This window comes from Zonotrichia leucophrys, chromosome 12 (assembly GCF_028769735.1).
Source record: "Zonotrichia leucophrys gambelii isolate GWCS_2022_RI chromosome 12, RI_Zleu_2.0, whole genome shotgun sequence".
NCBI lineage: Eukaryota > Metazoa > Chordata > Aves > Passeriformes > Passerellidae > Zonotrichia > Zonotrichia leucophrys.
This window is the reverse complement of record NC_088182.1, coordinates 211,722-229,429: the sequence shown is the minus strand read 5'-3', so window position 1 is coordinate 229,429 and position 17,708 is coordinate 211,722. Positions and strand designations below refer to the sequence as shown.

General features: G+C 44.2%; 1 protein-coding gene across 6 annotated transcripts in view; it reads right to left on the bottom strand.

Moving 5' to 3' along the window:
- The window catches only part of TMCC1 (transmembrane and coiled-coil domain family 1), a 73,484-nt gene that overhangs the window by 38,927 nt on the left and 16,849 nt on the right, over positions 1 to 17,708 (bottom strand). Inside the window, exon 4 of one of the 6 annotated variants that reach the window (XM_064723868.1) lies at positions 16,553 to 17,508. The exons of 2 other annotated variants lie outside the window; for them this stretch is intronic. In XM_064723868.1, coding sequence (XP_064579938.1) covers positions 16,553 to 17,098 — 546 coding nt within the window. In that variant the 5' untranslated portion in view covers positions 17,099 to 17,508. Of the gene's footprint in view, positions 1 to 2,777; positions 2,902 to 16,552; positions 17,509 to 17,708 lie in introns of those variants that run through there. 3 more of the 6 variants (XM_064723869.1, XM_064723870.1, XM_064723872.1) reach the window with 3 other exon arrangements.

The following is a 17,708-nucleotide window of genomic DNA, read 5'->3' as shown; positions in this document are numbered from 1 at the left end:
ATTATTAATATTTTAATGTGCTGGATAAATGAATGGAGTATCAATCACAGTTCACAAAAATTACTTCTTTTGGCTTTTTCTTTCTTTAAATTGAACTTAACTACTTGTCTCACTGGAATCTTTCCCAGGAAAGGAGTACCTTTCAAAAAAGGGGAGTCATGACAACTTAGGAAAACATCCTCAAATAGAGTTCAATTTGTCTCCATTATTCTCTTTCCATAAACCCATCTAAAACATCTGAAAAAATTCAAGTTGTCTAACAGCTAGATACAGTTTTGTACTACCACCCCAACAGTGAGGGATCTCTCCAAATGCAACACATCAGCAACTGCACTTCTTGAGAACTTGGGTGACAGTAACTGTAGGGCCTCCAAGGGCTTCCGAACAGTACAAGATAGAGAGCAGTTTGAATCAAAATACTCAGAAAATACCTTGGATACTTAAGGAGGAAGGGAAAACATAAAAAAAGAAGAAAAAAAGGAAAAAAAAAAAAAGAAAATAAAAAAGGCATGGAGACCTCCCACAGAACCAGAAGATAAAGTGAACAAACCAAATTTGGCCAGGGGAAACTGGTTATCAAATGCAAACATTTCATAAATTAAGACACAGTTAAGTGCTGATACAGCCCTTTCCAGAACAATATTTTAAAACTGGATAGCCATTATGAAAATAAGAGAAAGGCATTAACCTCATTCATAGGTGGAAGATGGAGACTGGGAAAACTGAAATGATTTGATGGAAGTCATTCACTGCAAATAGCCCCGTGGAAAACCAGATCTTGGAGACTAAAGCCTGGATCATGAGGCCATATTTCTCCTTCCTGCATGAAGTCCTGCTTTTGCTTTGCTCAAGTTTTATAAGCACCAGTGGCAGCATTTTCAGTTTGCAGCTCTCAAATCTGCACATTCTATTTGAAGCGTCCACCATTAAATGTGGTTAGAAACTGCAATTTTGACCTTGCAGCTGCATAACACACGCACACCACATAATGCCCAATTTCACACAAGAAGCGGACACACCCTGGGAGCAGGTGCTCCAGGTCCTACAAAAGGATTTGCCAACTCTGAAGTGTAAGTCACCATCCATAAAAGAATCGAGGTTTTCACAGAATAAATACTAATAAAGTTACAGTTTATTTTTTACAGTCTGGCAGTGATTGAATTTCAGCTGATAAAGGTATCAGCAAAATCATACATATTTTCTATGCTTTCCTTCCAGCAGACAAAAGATGGTTTTAGCACCATTTGCCTCTCTTCCGCCAAGGTGCCCAACACACAGGGACTTCCCAGTCCATCTAAGGCACAGTGAGGAGACAGGGAGATGCAGTTCTCGTCCTACATCCAAACTGAGATAAACATAATCTCTTCCAATTGTTCACACAACTACGCTTTTTGTTTCGGTAAACACAGACCAAGCTCTCATTTTCTCCTTCAGTTCACTATACTGTAAGAGCTGCGCAACTTTTACAATTAAAACAGAGAAGTCAAGAGAATATCAGGGCCAGACAATTGTATAAAGTAGGTTTGACACAATCAGAGCTAATGCAGTGCAAGACACAATTGTGTCAGACAACACAAAAATGGACAGAGCCAGAAAAACAAATTGGTGAAAAATCAGTGAAAACATTTTTCCAAATCACCCTGCTCACCTAGAAAAACAAGGATTAAAATGGAGTTATCCAAATGAGTTCATTTTAAACTATTTTGGCTGCCCTACATAAATAAAGCTTAGATACAAAGTTCATTACTAACTAGATCAAGTCTCTTTTGAGGGGAAGATTAAACTCCAAAGTGTCTGTGGAGACCTCTACTGCTTGCAGACACAGCTTGACACGTAAAAAGGCAAACCCTTAGAAGATGCAAGTTGCACATTTCCCTGAAATGGCCACATCAAGATGAGGAGGTAGTAAAAAAAAATTACAAATTAATTAGAAAGATACCACATTATTGCAAAGCTGTAGCATTTCCCAAGACAGTTTGCAGGATGCGAATTCTGACCCATTTTAAATGCTGATGACAGCATTTTAGAATTCTGATTACTGCATTTTAAAACCTTTACAAATACACAAAAGGTGGTGGGAGGGATGAAGAACAGCTTAAATGTAAAGCGAAAGTTCAGCTTGCCTTCTAAGAGTCCAATACTGTAACTCCTATGTCCAGAGTAAATTCTGCTCATTGGGAAGGGTGCACAAACAGGGCTGTGCTGGCAGCTCTAGAACGGTTCATACATGCAGCGTTCTACACACTCACTTTTATTCACGGATGGATTTTTCCAAATGCTTTTGCAACTACATGCATTGCATTCAGTGACAATCTGCAAGACTACTTGGATTAACTATTCTCTCTCTTAAAGCAGATTCCGGAAACGAATTCGAACACTTTCAATTAATAAACAGCAAAAGCTATACACGGCAGCTCCTTTGTTCTGAAGCCCCGTGTTGCCAGTGAGGGTTTCTGAGCCTGCACAGGGCAGGGCGTGCCCCCCGTCCCTGCAGGTATGCCGCTGGGAGGCTCACACCGCTGAGGACCTTCAGCCCAGGACAAAGCACGCGTGCGAGCGCTCTCACAGGCACCTCTCGGGCACGCCCGTCGGTTCCGCTGCCCCCTCTCGCGCACCCCCGGCCCAGCGCGGAGGCTGCGCTGACCCCACAGCCGGCACCGCTGCGGTACCGGCGGACCCCCGCCCGCCCGAGCCTTTGTGTCCGCGCCGGCGCCAACAAAGGCGGAGGGGCTCCTCGCCCGGGCGCGGCTCTGCGGGGACCCGCGGCTCGCACCCACCTTCGAGAGCTGCCTGCGCAGGCTGAAGCGCTGCACCATGGTCCGCCGCGGGGCCGGGCAGCGCGGGGCGCGGCGGGCGAGGGGCGGCAGCCGGCGGCGCTCAGCGGGGGCTGCGCATCCTCGGGCGCCGGGGCTGGCGCCGCGTCCTGGCCCAGCGCTGCCCCGAGGAGCCCGGCGCCGGGCCGGGCCGGGCCGCACAGGAAGGGACAGCAGCGGGCAGGGCAGCGCGGGGCGCGGCGCTCCCGCCTGCCGCTGCGGGGGGCGGGCACAGACACACCCGGCACCGCCCCGGCACCGCCCCGGCACCGCCCCGGCACCGCCCCGGCACCGCCCCGGCACCGCCCCGGCACCGCCCCGGCCCGGCCCTGCGGGGCTCAGGCGAGCCCGTCCCAGCGCTCCCGCCGAGCCGCACCGGACGCGGGCCCCGCGCAGCTCCCGCTGCATTCGCACCGTGGCACGGGAGTGTCAACTCCGCCCCGGGAATCAGCACAGAAGACCCCGTTGCAATCACTAGAAAATAATTCAAGAAAGTATTTCTCCCTCCCCGCCATAAATATGCAATAAAAATGTGTGAAAAAACAGGTACACTTGCAGTTCTTCAAATGCCGTGACAAGAGTGGCTTTCGGATCCTGAAAGTGTTCTTCCTCCGCTCACAGCACTGGTGAGTGAGGGACACAGCACAATCTTGCAGAACAGGGGACTGCACGGCTCTAACCTCGCTTTGCAGCAATGCTCCGAGGGGCTGCAGGAGTCCAGCACACAGGACAGACACAGTGCCAGCCGGTGCTGTGCAGAGGGAGCCCGCTCTCAACCCATGGGCTCGGGCAGCTGCCAGCATGTTCACACACGAAGGAGGCAAACCAAAAACCCCAAACACAATGAGGACCTCAAAATCTCTGGGAACAATTCTGTTTCTGAAGTAGTCCTGTCTCACCATTTTAGTTTTGGACTTCTTAGGATTTTATTTCCAACTCATTTTGTAATTGCCTCCTGCATGCAATAGAAAGGCTTCCTTTGTGCACTACATTGAAATGGCCATGGCTTGATCACTCCAGTACATGGTCTTACCTACACAGAAAAATAGTTTCTCAGTAACTATCAGCAAAACTACTGGATAAGGAACAGCTCCCATGCCAGAGCATGTCCCTGATGAGTGTTGACTCAGTATCAGTGCTGGATTATCCAGGACTGTACTGCTCACTAGCACTCTCCTCATACCTTAGCTTCACTGGGTACCAAGTACTGGCACAGTGGCTAAAAGGGATCCCGTTGCATGCTTCAGCTGAGACAAATCTGGGGCTCCAGACAGCACAGTATGTATGGCCATGGTGTGTACCTGGCTGTTAGGAGTCAGCTGTGCACTGACTCCATACAAAACCCCTCCCAATGGCAGGTACTAGGTAAGTACAGATTACTACCATGCATGATTGTACAGTCTTGTAGAAAAAGGAAGGTATATTAGGCCAGAATATTTGCCTTGTTAAGGAAAACGTTTCTAGCCTATTTTTAAGGTCATCAGGTGATCTGGACACTAGAGATAGAAGAGACATTTGCAGTTGGGCCATGGAAGGTTATGAGAACAGTCAGTATGGTTCCTTAAATAGATCTTGAAGGGAAAGTTATAAGAAGATTAAACAGGGGTGTTTATTTTATAACTGTCATTCAAAAGTAACATCAATAGATGCACTCTTCAGCACCGAAATCCTAGCTATGAAATGAGAGCAGGATTCAGTAGCATTCTGCCCAGTCAGGGGTAACTCAGGGGTATTGGAAGCAGACATGTTCTGTACAGGGAAAGTATTCCCTGACAGAACTTGGACTCCTTCTCATAATGCCCTCCTTTTTTTGGAATATACTGAAAGTACATTACCCAGTTACCAGGCCTCAGTTTTGTGATGACCACGGAGAGCTGACAGTACAGAAAATGAAACGGACTGGGACACTAGAAGCACTTCCTTGTACTGGCAGAGAAGACACCAGATGCTATGGGGATTCTGCATCTAGCAGCTGCATCCTCCTCCTCCCTGAACTGGGTCAGTACTTCTTGTTCTGCAGTTTGGCTATATTCAGAAGCCTCATGCACACTGTTCAATTCCTACTTCAGAAAATCCATACCAACACCTTGAACAGCTGTGTGCCCGGGAAAGCTCATGTGCCTACTGCGGCAGAGACCAAAAGGACAAGTGTGTGTGAGATGAGAATGAGAGCGTGAGTGTAAGAGAGAGTGTGAGTGTGTGCACATACGCAGTCAGTCAGTGATGCAGTGTGGGAGTCCACCATAGCACTGGAGTAAAACACTGGAGCCTGGACAGCCAGCCGGGCACCTTATCTGCTGCACCCAAACCGCCCTGCTTCCATGCTGCCTGACAGCAGATACACCCCGAACGGCTCCGGGTGATCCCCTCTCACCCGCAGGGCTGGGTGCCCACTGTCCTGCACCTGGCACACAGAGTGCCTCATTTCCTCCACAGACTCTCAGCTCTCCCTTCCCCAGCAGGCTCCTGTGGCTCAGAGTCTGGGTCACAGAGATACAGATAAGGAATGGAGCCAGCTTGGCTGGGAAATAATCCACATCAGACCGAGATGGGACTGCCAGATTAGCAGAATTGATGGTAGTAACATTCTCCTTTGTCTCTGGAGCCAAGGCCTCACATTCAGCATTTCCAAACTGATGCTTATGATCTTCACAGTTAATTAATGGCTCCTGCTCTGAACATATGCCTTAGTCCCCTATTGCTGGGCTATCGTCACTTTTTTTTCTAATATTACCTTCCTACAGCAATTATTTTCTGTGCAATAGCTTAACTGGTGAATTCTTCTGTTTTTATCCAGGAACACGACGGAGAAAAAGCAAGATTTCAGTAAAAGACATAAAATTTTATTTTCAAATTTAAAATGAACTTGACATAATGAACTAGTGCCTCTGCCTGATACCCCTTCATGAGAACACAAAGCACAATTGGAATTAATCTTTGGTACAAAATATTGTGTAAATAATTTTCTTTTCTAAAATGTGCAGTAAAGAAGATAATTACTTGTTTTAATATCCCACTCACGGAGATCTTCTACAGCTTTTTACTTGTATATCAAATACAGAGTTTTTAGCAGTTTTTAAAAAAATTATCTTTTAGAACCATATAAAGCTAGAAGAAATATGTATGTATGAATGCTACATCAATGCTTGACACATGTAAATGAACAGGAAGGGATCTTCCTGATAACCTCTTACAGAAGGACCTTTTGAGATAATCAACAGGAGAGACATTTTCTTATTGCAGAAGGTTTGGAAGATTAAAATTTCATATTTTGAAACATACACGTTCTCAGGATAAACCCTTTCGATAAACCCATTATTTTATATGTATTTCAAAATGAAACACTTAAAGACGCCTCAGCGCTCTGGATGCAGGGCGGTGAGCCGCAGGTCTCTGCCCGCAGCAGGTACGGGCTGCTGTAGGTCCGTCTGAGCTCCCCCCGCGTTATCAGGCACCCCGCTCCACGGCGCGGCCCCGCGGCGCCCCCTGCGGGCCGGAGCCGCCGCACCTGCGCACAGCACCGCGCTACCGCCACACCTGCACCGCCGCCAGAACGGCCCAGCGCCTCTCCCTGCCCCTGCCTGGCGTGGCACTGCACACACCAGCTCCTTCCACCCTGCTGCCGTGGGCAGGGATGCCTTCCACTAGCACAGCTTGCTCCGAGCCTCATCTAACCTACCATGAACACTTCCACATTCGGGGTATATCAAAGCCCTTCACATTTAAAAATCACCAGAAACTCACAAACTTAAAAGATGCCATGTACTCCCAAGGAAATTCTCAACAAGTTCACAAATTAGGTTGATTGAGAGGAAAAAGAAGCCTATGTGCCCCACTGCAGCACAGGCTGCAGCCACCATCAGCACGACTTTGCCTCTCAGTCCCGAACACTGCTAACCCAGGCCTCCATGTCTGCTTTAGGTTAGGCAGTCTTACTTTGGGTAAGACTCACCTGTCCTGCCACATTCAGCGCTCACAGAAAGTGGGACACGGGCATAGCATTGCACTGCTTAGAGTAAAAATTACTTCCGTTTTTTCAGGGACCATATCTCTGTTCCTGGCCAGCACCGGTTTGCTGCTCGAGTACAGCAGATTTCCATTTCTCACCAGGAAAGTCACATCATTCCCATAGTGTAAAATACTTGAACATGCCCCAGAAAAATATCCTTCCTTCCTGCACACCATTTGGAACCGGGAGATTAGATTAGCTCTTTTATTCAGGACTTCCACCTGCAAACTGCACAAGGCAGATAAACACACCCAGTGGTGCCACAACCCTGCCTAATCCTAACACCCTGGCAGAGTGTCATGGTACCACTCAACATCTCTCCTCTCTGCCGCTCACTTCCTATATGGGCGGGCCACTGCAAAGCAAAAGCCCAGGTTTTATTATTTTAACATTAATTTCCAACTAAATTACACTTAGAATTTCTACATAACTGCTTCAGAAAGCACTCATGACAAGTTTGCAAAAAGGATGACACATAAGATATATATTGTCGCAGACATTTTTTATGAAAAATCCTTTCTTTAATATTTTTCCTCCTGAGAAGCTGAGAGGTCTCAGGAACAAAATGTAAACATTGATTATCTGCTGCTGTGGAATGCAACAGGTGGATCTTTGATTAGCCCATGTCGAATGTTTATAATTAATGGCCAATCACAGCCCTGATGAAATCTTTTCTTCTATTCTTGTAGTATAGTTTTAATGTAATATATATCATAAAATAATAAATCAAGCCTTCTGAAACATAGAGTCAGATCCTCATCTCTTCCCTTATCCAAGAACCCCTGTGAACATCGTCACAATATATCACAGTCAAATCTACAAATAGAAATTACTTAAAATGTTTTGGACTTGCCATGAAATTTGATACTAGCACCGTAACTATCATAGACAGTGTTGGTACAGTGAATAACAGGCAAACAAAGCATTTGTCACTTTGGTGACATCCCTGCAGTTAAAGACCATGGGGATAAAGATGGTGCAGCTCCTTTCCCAATGGCTCAAAATCATGATTTTACTGAAATTGACCCCAGTCCTAAGAGAGATTTGGGGATGATGTTGGATGGTATTCTACTGTGGAAGATGCAGACCAGTCAAAAACATCGATGACACATCTGCAGTGGCTCTGCTACCTGCTGCAGCACGCACCTGTCTCCAGAGCTTGCTCTATCATGGCTGAACACGTCAGCAGAAGATGCAGCACTGAGTTTTAACAGCACTGCCTAGAGAAGGTTACATTTTTAGCCTTATAATTGAGCAACCAAGTAACCTTCCAGTGAAGGACACTAGTTGTTGGCAACTTGAGGTGATAACACCTCCACCCTGCCCAGAACAACATCACCAACTGTAGGACCTGAGGAACACTGGAGGGGTGACTGTAAACCGAGGGGAGAGATTATAAAATAAGAAGTGTGTGCATAACATTTTAATACCAATAATACTTTTCCTTCTGCAAAAATTAGATCTGGACTAATAATGATGAGACCCTTCAGATTTCGGTTATACTAAAATTCTTGGCTCTTCCCATAGAGAGTGTGTGTGTATCTTTGCCCACAAGACTTTGAGCCTAATGCCCCTCTCTGCTGCACAAAGGTCACTGCTCCCAGAGAGGGAAAACAGTGCCAACTGCAGAACGGGCTTCTGGGGCAATTAAGCAACTGAAGACTAATTTCTGAGCTTGTGAAATAACCCTCAGCCTACTCCTGACCTGTCTCAACTTGCAAGCCACCCCAGTGATCTGCCAGTATCTTATCTTGCTGCAAGACACAAACAGTGCAGCCCTATCACCCTGCACAAACGCTGGGCTGGCTTCCCACTGGGAGCAGAGTGGCACAGGCACACGGGAGCCAGAGCTGCCCTGGACACAACGACACAACCCTGTTCGGATATGCTGGGAGCCTGGACCTGCAGCTCCAGGGGTGTACAGGGCCCCTTTTAAGAAGAGATAAACTCCTGCTGTCCTGAAATGATCTTTGTGCACTGTCTAGCGAGGTTCTTGTACGCCTGGCTGTCAGGGTAGCCCCTGCTTCACCCTCCCAAAAGAGTACAAGTTCTGCCTTCACGGGAACTGTGCAAGTTGGTGCTGGCTGAACATGATTCAGCTGCAGATGCTGAAAGTGAAATAATTTTTAGCATTTCCAGTCCCTTACGGCCAAAACTACAAATATTTTACTTCCATCAGTTACAAAAAAAAATAAATTACCAAATGCGCACCACCAATGTAAGCTGAACTGGAGAGCCAACACTAGAGTATGGTGCTAAGATTGCTTGTTCTTTGGGAAAATGGGTTAAAGCCAAAGTCATCTTTTAGAGATCCAGGACATACTGTTCTCAGCCACAGTAGACTTTCCACATGGTTTTAATGTTATAAAAAAACTCTTATCTTCTCCCTTTACACAGGTGGTTCTCCTAGGTGTATTGCATGGTGTTTAGGACAGAAGAATTTGCAAAAAATATCTGGCAAATAAGTTACAACTAAGACTATTTACAGTTGGAGAGAAACTGTTCATTCTTTCACAACTGTGCTACATATACTGAAAGGATGGCACCTTGCTGTCTTGTTTATGCTATCATGCAGTGTGCAGACCAGTGTGAACACTTGGAAGGAGTCACTGTAAGTAATTAAGAAAAGCAAGCTTATTGCTGGTAGGTTTGTGATACCCATAGGATCTACTTTATCTGGAAAATTATTGATGCAGCTGCAAGTTGAAGACTGTAAACTTATGCCAAAAGTATATGCAGTAATTTTCTAAAATGTGGACATTAACAGAATATAGATTTAAGTTGATAACCAAAACCAAAGACATTTGAAATATTTATGAAAACTTATTGTCAAAACTGACAAGTGGATGAGGACATGTGAAGTTCTGTCAGGATATAGTAGGACTGAAGTGAGTGGAGCCTTGAAAAGCGGGTCTATGAGAATCCCACTGCAGGACAGTAAATCCTTTCTCTCATCATTCCTGCAGCCCTAAGACAAACAAATGGCAACCAGAAAATGTCTGGGCCTATGGAGGCAAAAAGCTGCAAATCCACCAAATGGCTTCATACTAAATTAATCCAAGCTGGTCTGTCTTCTCAGTGATGCCAGAAGGTGTCAGCCAAGGGCTTCCACCAAACATTCCAAACCAACTGCCTGTCCAGAGTCCAGACTGAATAACCTGACCTCACTACAGCCATGCTCCAACAGCAGCACTGGTGTCATGCCCAGGTGACAGCAAGCCATACATGGTAGAAATAATGGTAAACATCACAGTGAGGTTCCACAAGGCCAGGTGCTGGGTCCTGCATGTGGGTCACACGCATGGATAAAAGTTCACGTGGACACAACTGCTCACCAAAGTACCAATAATTTCATATCTCTCAAACATCAATATTGTTCTGGTCTTGACACGTAATTAATTACCTCACAAAAAGCTCTGTAAGTACATGAGACCCAAATGAGATCCATGCAGGCTCAGCCATTTTCAAACAACCACAATCCCGATTTTTTCAACTCAGTGGGTTGCCTCTACAAGAAAAGATCTATGCAAAAATATTTAGACTGCTTGAAATAAAAGCCCAAGTGAAGTATCTCGGTAAGATTTTAATTATTACACTTTCAATGCTATGACAATCTCATTTCTCAGCTTCTATACAAAGCCTAACAACATGTGGCAGGATTATTACACATGCAAATATATGTAAATGAGGTATTCAGAAAAATCTGATCTGTTGTTTTGGGATAACATTTGCCCTTCTATTTCAACAACAAACTAAGAAAACAGAGAATGTAACAATCGTGTGAACTGAAAACATTTTGTGTGCAGAGGATTATTAAGAATTTATTCTCCTTTACACTACAAAATACTCAATGTCCTTCATTCCTTCAATGAGAGTGGAGGACCTCAGCACCACAGAATCAGGCTCATCCAAAACTTATTATTCTGAAGAACCATACAAACACAAGGTCAACCTATTTACAGGCAAAGTTCCAACACCACCTTTACCTGAAAGGCACGATCACAGCCCTTGCTAAACTCTGACAGTTGCTCCAGGCTTAACCTCATTCTTCACATAAACCAGTGCTTAAAGCAGAGATTGTATTATGCTTCTGTTGTATGGTAAAAGAACCTCTAAACTCTCTGAACAGCCTGAGCAAGCAGCTCTGTTGCCTCTGTGAGTGCCGAGGCAGTAACACTGCAACCTGGCCCCAGCACCCAGGGTCTAACCTTGGCCCAGGGGCTTTGCAGAACTGACGAGAAATAAAGACTCCTCTCTCCAAAACTTTGCAGCATCCACACATAAAACACTGGCAGGAGAAAGAAATACCAACACCTAAGCAACCCAACCCCCCACTTCAGTTAACAATACAACATTTTGAGGACATCACCCTCCTAAGCTTTCTGGCACAGTGTTTAGTGGGGGAGGTTGTGTGTGTGTGTAATGGGGTTACAGACATGAAAAGGAAAGTGTAGGTGTATCTAATCAGGAGACAGCTGGAAACTGACCCTGCCATGTGAAATAAGAAGACTGGGGAAAGAGGAAGCTCCTGAAAAAAGAAGTGTGAGGCCTAAGAAGACATCTCACATGCCAGAAACTGAGGAGAACGAGTGAAAGACACACACTGGCTACACCTATTTTTAAAAATGCAACATAAATGACAGAATGGTGCCCAGCACATGAAGAAAGATGACTTCTATCTGGTTCTTATAGCTGGAACAAAGACACCAGGAAAAAAAGGGGTGGAAAAACGGTAATGCGATAGAAGCTTTCAGAAGTTTAAAAAGTCCAAGACAAACTAATATCAATACCACATCTTGCACACATCTTCTCCTCGCACACGGTACTCTGCATGCGACTCAGGAAGAAGGGGACTCTGAGGAGCTGGCTGGAAAACTCAGCTCCTAGAGCTTCCCTGCTCTGAGCCCTGCCCTTCCACAGCTGCCCCATGACAGGCGCCTGAGTTTCTCAGTACACCATGGAATTTAATTACAAAATTTCCTTTTGCACTTTTGCAATTTACCTCGTGGACATGGCCAAGCTGATAAGGGTTCTTTCCTTTTCCAAAAGAAAAATATCTGCGTTCAGACATAGCACTACTGCTAAAAAGCAAATGTAATAAGCATTGAGCAGGACCAACCCAACAAGAAAATAAATCACAAGCTTTAGCCAAGTTCAACACAGCATTTATGTAGGCAATGTTAAGCATAAACTCTAATCCCTGTGCAGCCTTGCACAGAAGGATGATGCTCAGGGCTTGACTCCACAAAACATGGTAGATATGGAAATAGCCCAGATGTGTTTAACAGGTCTTTAAGCTTCAGTAGTAAGCAAGACTGAAGCACGTGGGCTCCTGCTCATCCATGCCTGCAAAACAGTTCTGCAACAGGTAACGCTCCTGTCGTTCCAGTAAGAAGCACTGACAATTTCACAGCCACCCACAAAAGCATATAGAATAATGCTCTGATAAAATAAGCCTCTGATAAAATACAAATGAAGGCTAATTTCTCAGCAATCCAAGTGTGATGACTTCCTTCATGGACTCATAGCAAAACCTTCTGCAGTCACAGTCAAATCTTAAAAGCAGTAAGGGTGCAGGGCACACAAGGGTGTGCAGTGCCTGCAGCTCCCTGAGACCTTCACGTCTCACTTCAACAGCCTAGTGAGCAGGTACAGAGCATGTGAAGCAAACACAAGGTTCACTACTCTGCCTGACTGTCTGAATAGATCTGAATACTGGGAGAAAAATAATGAAAGAAAGGAAAGGAGAGCAGGAATTCCTGCCACAAGAGCAGCGCCAGCACAGTGACACAGGTGACATCAAGGCATGGGCACAGCCCTGCGCAGTCCAACACCTGTTACCTGACAGGGCAGAGGAGCCCCAGAACCACTGACACACACCCCACACCAATGGGAACAAGCTGTGTCACCACACGGGGAGGTACCAGCAAAGCAAACAATCATGGAAGACAGGAACCAGAAAACAGTTATATTGCTTGACTACAAATCCTATGTTACATAGTTCTTGTCATAATTAAATCACAACTTTTCCATTCTATGAGTTGTTTCTCTGTTCCTTGTAGCTTGTGTAGCCCATATGTTCATAACAGATGGATCAATGCTGTAGCTCAGTGACATTTTTCTAATTATAGATGGATTTATGAAATTCTTAAATAATTTTGAAGGAAATACTCTCTGCTGAGGGAAGGTGAGTCAGTGTAGCATCACTGTCAACAGCAAACACCAAAACCAAGGAAGTGAAATTGCTGTGGCTTTATTAAAAGGAAAAGGTCAAAAATTTATTTAAAAGATAACATCACAAAAAGCTGAAGGAGACAAATAGGCAAAGTGTTGAGAAAGTGAGTACAAACCAACAAAAAAAGTTAAGTGAAAGTTAGATGCAGAGATAATCCATACAGGCTTGGTAGGACCTGGGGTTCCAGAGGACTCTCAACCCTGATGAGTGAGCATTATCTGCCAGACACTTCAAAAAAATTATTTCTATTTCTTAAGCTTCATTATGTAATCTAGTCTCAGTGAGGCTAAATAAAATAGGAGAACTTAGGGTTAAAGTAATACTGTGTGAAACAACTTCAAAACCTCATAACTTAAAGACAGTGTTTAAAGTTTGAATTCACATCAAACTTTAAGTTTGCTCTAATGATTTCAGATTTTTCCTGGCTCTTTACTGATTCTCATTTGAAGTGTGTTGTAAATAATTTTCCAATACAAATTGTTGAATGAAGAGTTAGTTTTTGCAACTTAACAACTCATTAATTTATAGTGATAAATTCCAGCAGCACAGCAGCCTGAATGCTAAGCTGGCTTCTCCGATGAAAACAGCACTGACATCTGTTATAAGGGTGATTTACCAAATGACTGCATTATGCTTTACTGATTTGACAAACCAAGGAGCTCTGCTAATAATTATATCAGTGATTTAAAATTTACATGGAGCTAATTTACAAATACATTACATCTCTATACTGAAAATTCAGTAAAGGCTGCTATATATTATTTAAAGCTGTACAATCATCTGCATTTAACCTGCAAGCTGTCTCCCATTAATTTGTAACTTCAACTGGCATCAACATACTTTAAACCTAGTATGTATAGACACATGCCATAGCCAAGACAGTACGCCTCAGATTGAAATAATAGCAAGATATTATGTTAATATGGCAAAGACACACAGTGCTTTTCACAGAATATCAGACAACATTCTGTTGTTCTCCGTAAAAAAACCCCAACATTTCTATTTTTCAATTTTTACATTTTGTTTCCTGTGCAAATTAAGTCAAGCATAGTTCATGTGATTTTTACAGCTCTAAACATTATATAGATTGCATAGCAATGTTGCAGCAGGCTTGACCTTTCTGGCTCTTGGAGGCATGAGAAAATAGAGATCCCCACATTTGAAAGGCACTAAACTACTGAATAACTCTTCCAACCTCTGTGCCACACTGTGAGATAGTGCTGTTACCTGCTCTCAAGAGAGTAAATGAGGTACACCACCCTGACCTGCGAAAATTTCCCAGGAAAAGAAAGAGTCCAAGTCTCCCGCCCATCCTTCTTCCCTCTCCTACAGACTACCTGCTAAAAGACAAAAGGTAGTAACAGAAAAACAGGCACATGCAACGTGATTTCAGTACAAGGGACTGACACTCACATCGCCCTCTCATGTCTCATTCTCCATAGCAGTATTTCCTTGGCCGCGTCACTTCAGACCTACAGTATGCATTGTTATTGTCTGTCATAAGATGGTGCAAATATTATAAAGCAGCTAGAAATTCACCAAGCTCTACCAAGGGTCAACTGATCACAGAGGTCTCCCATGGTTTAGTCCCCAAAGGTGGCCTTTCCCCCCTCATTCAGTTTTCTCCTGTCAGACTCCAGTCCCTCTCTCAGAAGCCAGTGCAGCCCCTCAGGCCACAGCCAGCAGCACCAAGGATGGCTCCCAGGGGTGATGGCCTGACAGGCCAGGAACCGCACGCTGCTCCAGAGGATTAGGCTTCACCTAATCACAAGGCCTTATATGCCAAAAAGTGACTCCTGAACCTGTTCTCACACCTGCAAGATGCTGTAGCAAAATGCTATCAGATTAACAGTCTTCATTTTTCCTGTCACTCCTGCCACGTGACCCCAGTGGTTTCCAAACTTTGCACATTCAATCAGTACAAAACGTTTGAGCATGGACTCCCAATACATGTATGCTTATTTATAAACTATGTATATCTACTACTCAACTATTATAATATGCTTATTTTAAAACATACACAGAAACACAAACTATAAAGGAAAATAAATATAAAAACAAACCAAAAAATATTTCCTTCCTACACTCCAGTGGACCGTCCTACCCACATTCCGCTTTGGAAACCACCAATCCAGGCAAACATTTCATCAGACAAAGCTGCACAGTTGGGAGAAAAGGCCTTTCGCCATATTCCCACATTACTTACCTAATATGCTTTGGCCTGTTCAATCTCCCTGCTCATACATGAAGTAAAGGGATGACAGTTTGAAATCAACAAACCAGACCTTGCTTTATAAACTTCTGTTGCTGGATTTGGGTACAAACTCAAAAAACTAACAAATTTCCCTAAAATTCTCCTGAAACAAAGATCCTGAGTCCACTCACAAGAGAGTGGCAATATGCAAGTAAACCTGAAGCTGTTATGAGGTCTCTTTCTCTCAACTTTTAATGGCTTGACTAACTGCAAAGTTAACCAGCCCAGGAGAGTGCATGCCTTTCACAACTACTTCAGTACTATCTCTGTTGTTGTAACAGTCAGCAAGAGGCAAAAGCTTCAGATACAGCTCCAGGCAGACTCCTTGCAAGAGGAAAAAAGTATATCCAGCCTCCATAGACACCTTTGTTATTAAGGGCTGTTTTTCAGAGGACTCTCTGAACCAGTTTCCTCAGCAAACTAAAATTACCTAATCAGAAAGCTAGTCTTCCAAAAAGCAAACAAACAAACAAACAAACAAAAAAAATGCAACTTCACGAATGCTTCAACTAAATTGATCTGGGAAAGGGGAGAAATGGTAAGACATGCTGTTTGCTTCTTGATATCATCAATAGGCTGATAGGCAAACTTTGCAAGAACGTGTCACAGAACGGAGACTGTCATTTCATCACTGCTTTTCCCACACAGGCAGGACAAACTGAAGGAGACAGCAGTGATCCCTCAGCAGCAGAGCAGCCAGGATGATCTAAACCACAGACAAGCAACCCAGCACTGAGGGGCTGGACAGTAGCACAGGCTGCAGCCCATGTTCCCAGAGCCTCTCACAGCCTAAAACACCAACAACACCATCCACTCACACTAGAACTCTTTAATTTTATAAAATACAAAAGAAAATAAGAGAGGAATTAAAAAAGTCATGTAGGTAAACGGAAGGTTTTCTTGCAGGAACTAGCTAACAGTTGCTAAGAAGGACCACTCTGGCTGCTGCTCAGCCTATCGCTCCTTGTTTGACAGAGGTGTGCCATTCAAACAACCTAATATGTTTCAAATGTAGCTCTCATTTCACTGATCAAATACATATAAAATCAGCCACCTGCCATGTGAGAAAATGACTAATGCTTGCATCTTTTAAGCTCTTTGCTTCACCACTGAAGAAGCTTTTGAACACAGCACCATTTGAATTTGCTGAAAGAAGCCTGCTTTTCAAAACAAGATTTCAAAGGGCTTAAGAAAACATACAAGGAGATGATAAAGATCAAAGGTAAATCTGAGTAACTTACTGCTGCTGCTGTGGCCTCTTCTCCACCTACATAGATAGAAGAAGCAATCTCCATCACAGACAAGTTTGTGGGAGCATCTGTAGTGGATGATGATCTGGGCCGACCCGACTGAATATCCTGAGCAGACCTTCGGTTGATCTGCGGGCTTCCTTTCGGGGCATCTCCCTTGCCCCACCTGCTGTGCAGGCTGGTCCCTCTCTTCATTTTGGGTGGCACTCTGATCTGCTGAAGCACCCGGTTCAGAGCTGTGGGGTGGGTGGAGACACCATCAATTTCAGCACAGACGCTTTGGCTTTCCAAATCCAGGTCAGGCTCCAGCTCAGCCTGAGCTTGCTGGACATCATGTGGAGAAACAGACGACCTCCTGCGCTGATGCTGGAACAGGTGCTTCAAGCCTTGACCAATGACATTAATGTTCTCCAAAGCATTATGCGTTATTTTGGATAATTTTTGCTCTGATTCATGTTGTTTTTTGGTTTCTTGATCTTGGGATTTGCCTCCAGGATCAGGGTCATCAGACAACTGTTCAGTGCCAGACGGCTCCATTGATGACACCCAACAAGTTTATTTGACTATTCATACATAAATATGTCCCCTTTCTTTAAAAGGCTTGTGTTTATTTTGAGAATGCCAAGATTGCCAGCCAATTAGGTGTGTAATTGCTTCAAGAGTGACTATACATGCAGCTGTGCCACGGTGATCTCATGCTTATCTAATGTTAAACAAAAGAGTAGTCATTATTATACATCCATGCAGCAAGTGTGGGTTAAAAATCCAATGCGCAAAACATGCCATTAACAAAATAAAATGTAGCAGTCCTTGGAGCACCCCTCCACGTGGCATTAGTTGCATCTAGGCTGTACGCAGAAGCCAAAGCTTGTGTGAGACAAGTCATTCATTGCCTGGGGGGAGAAGTCCAGCACAAAGGGTGTAGGAAAGCAAGAAAGGTACAAATGCTGTTCAAAAAGGGGAGAAGCAAGAAGAAACCAGTGGGGTTTTGTTTATTAAGAACAAGCCCATAATAACATCTAACATGAGGTTAAATTTCTGAAAAGCATGTTAGTCACTTAGGCAGAATTAATTTTGCTCTTTGACAAAGATCTGATACTAAGGCCCTAACTTAACAGTATTTAATACATGCAAAAAAACAGAACAT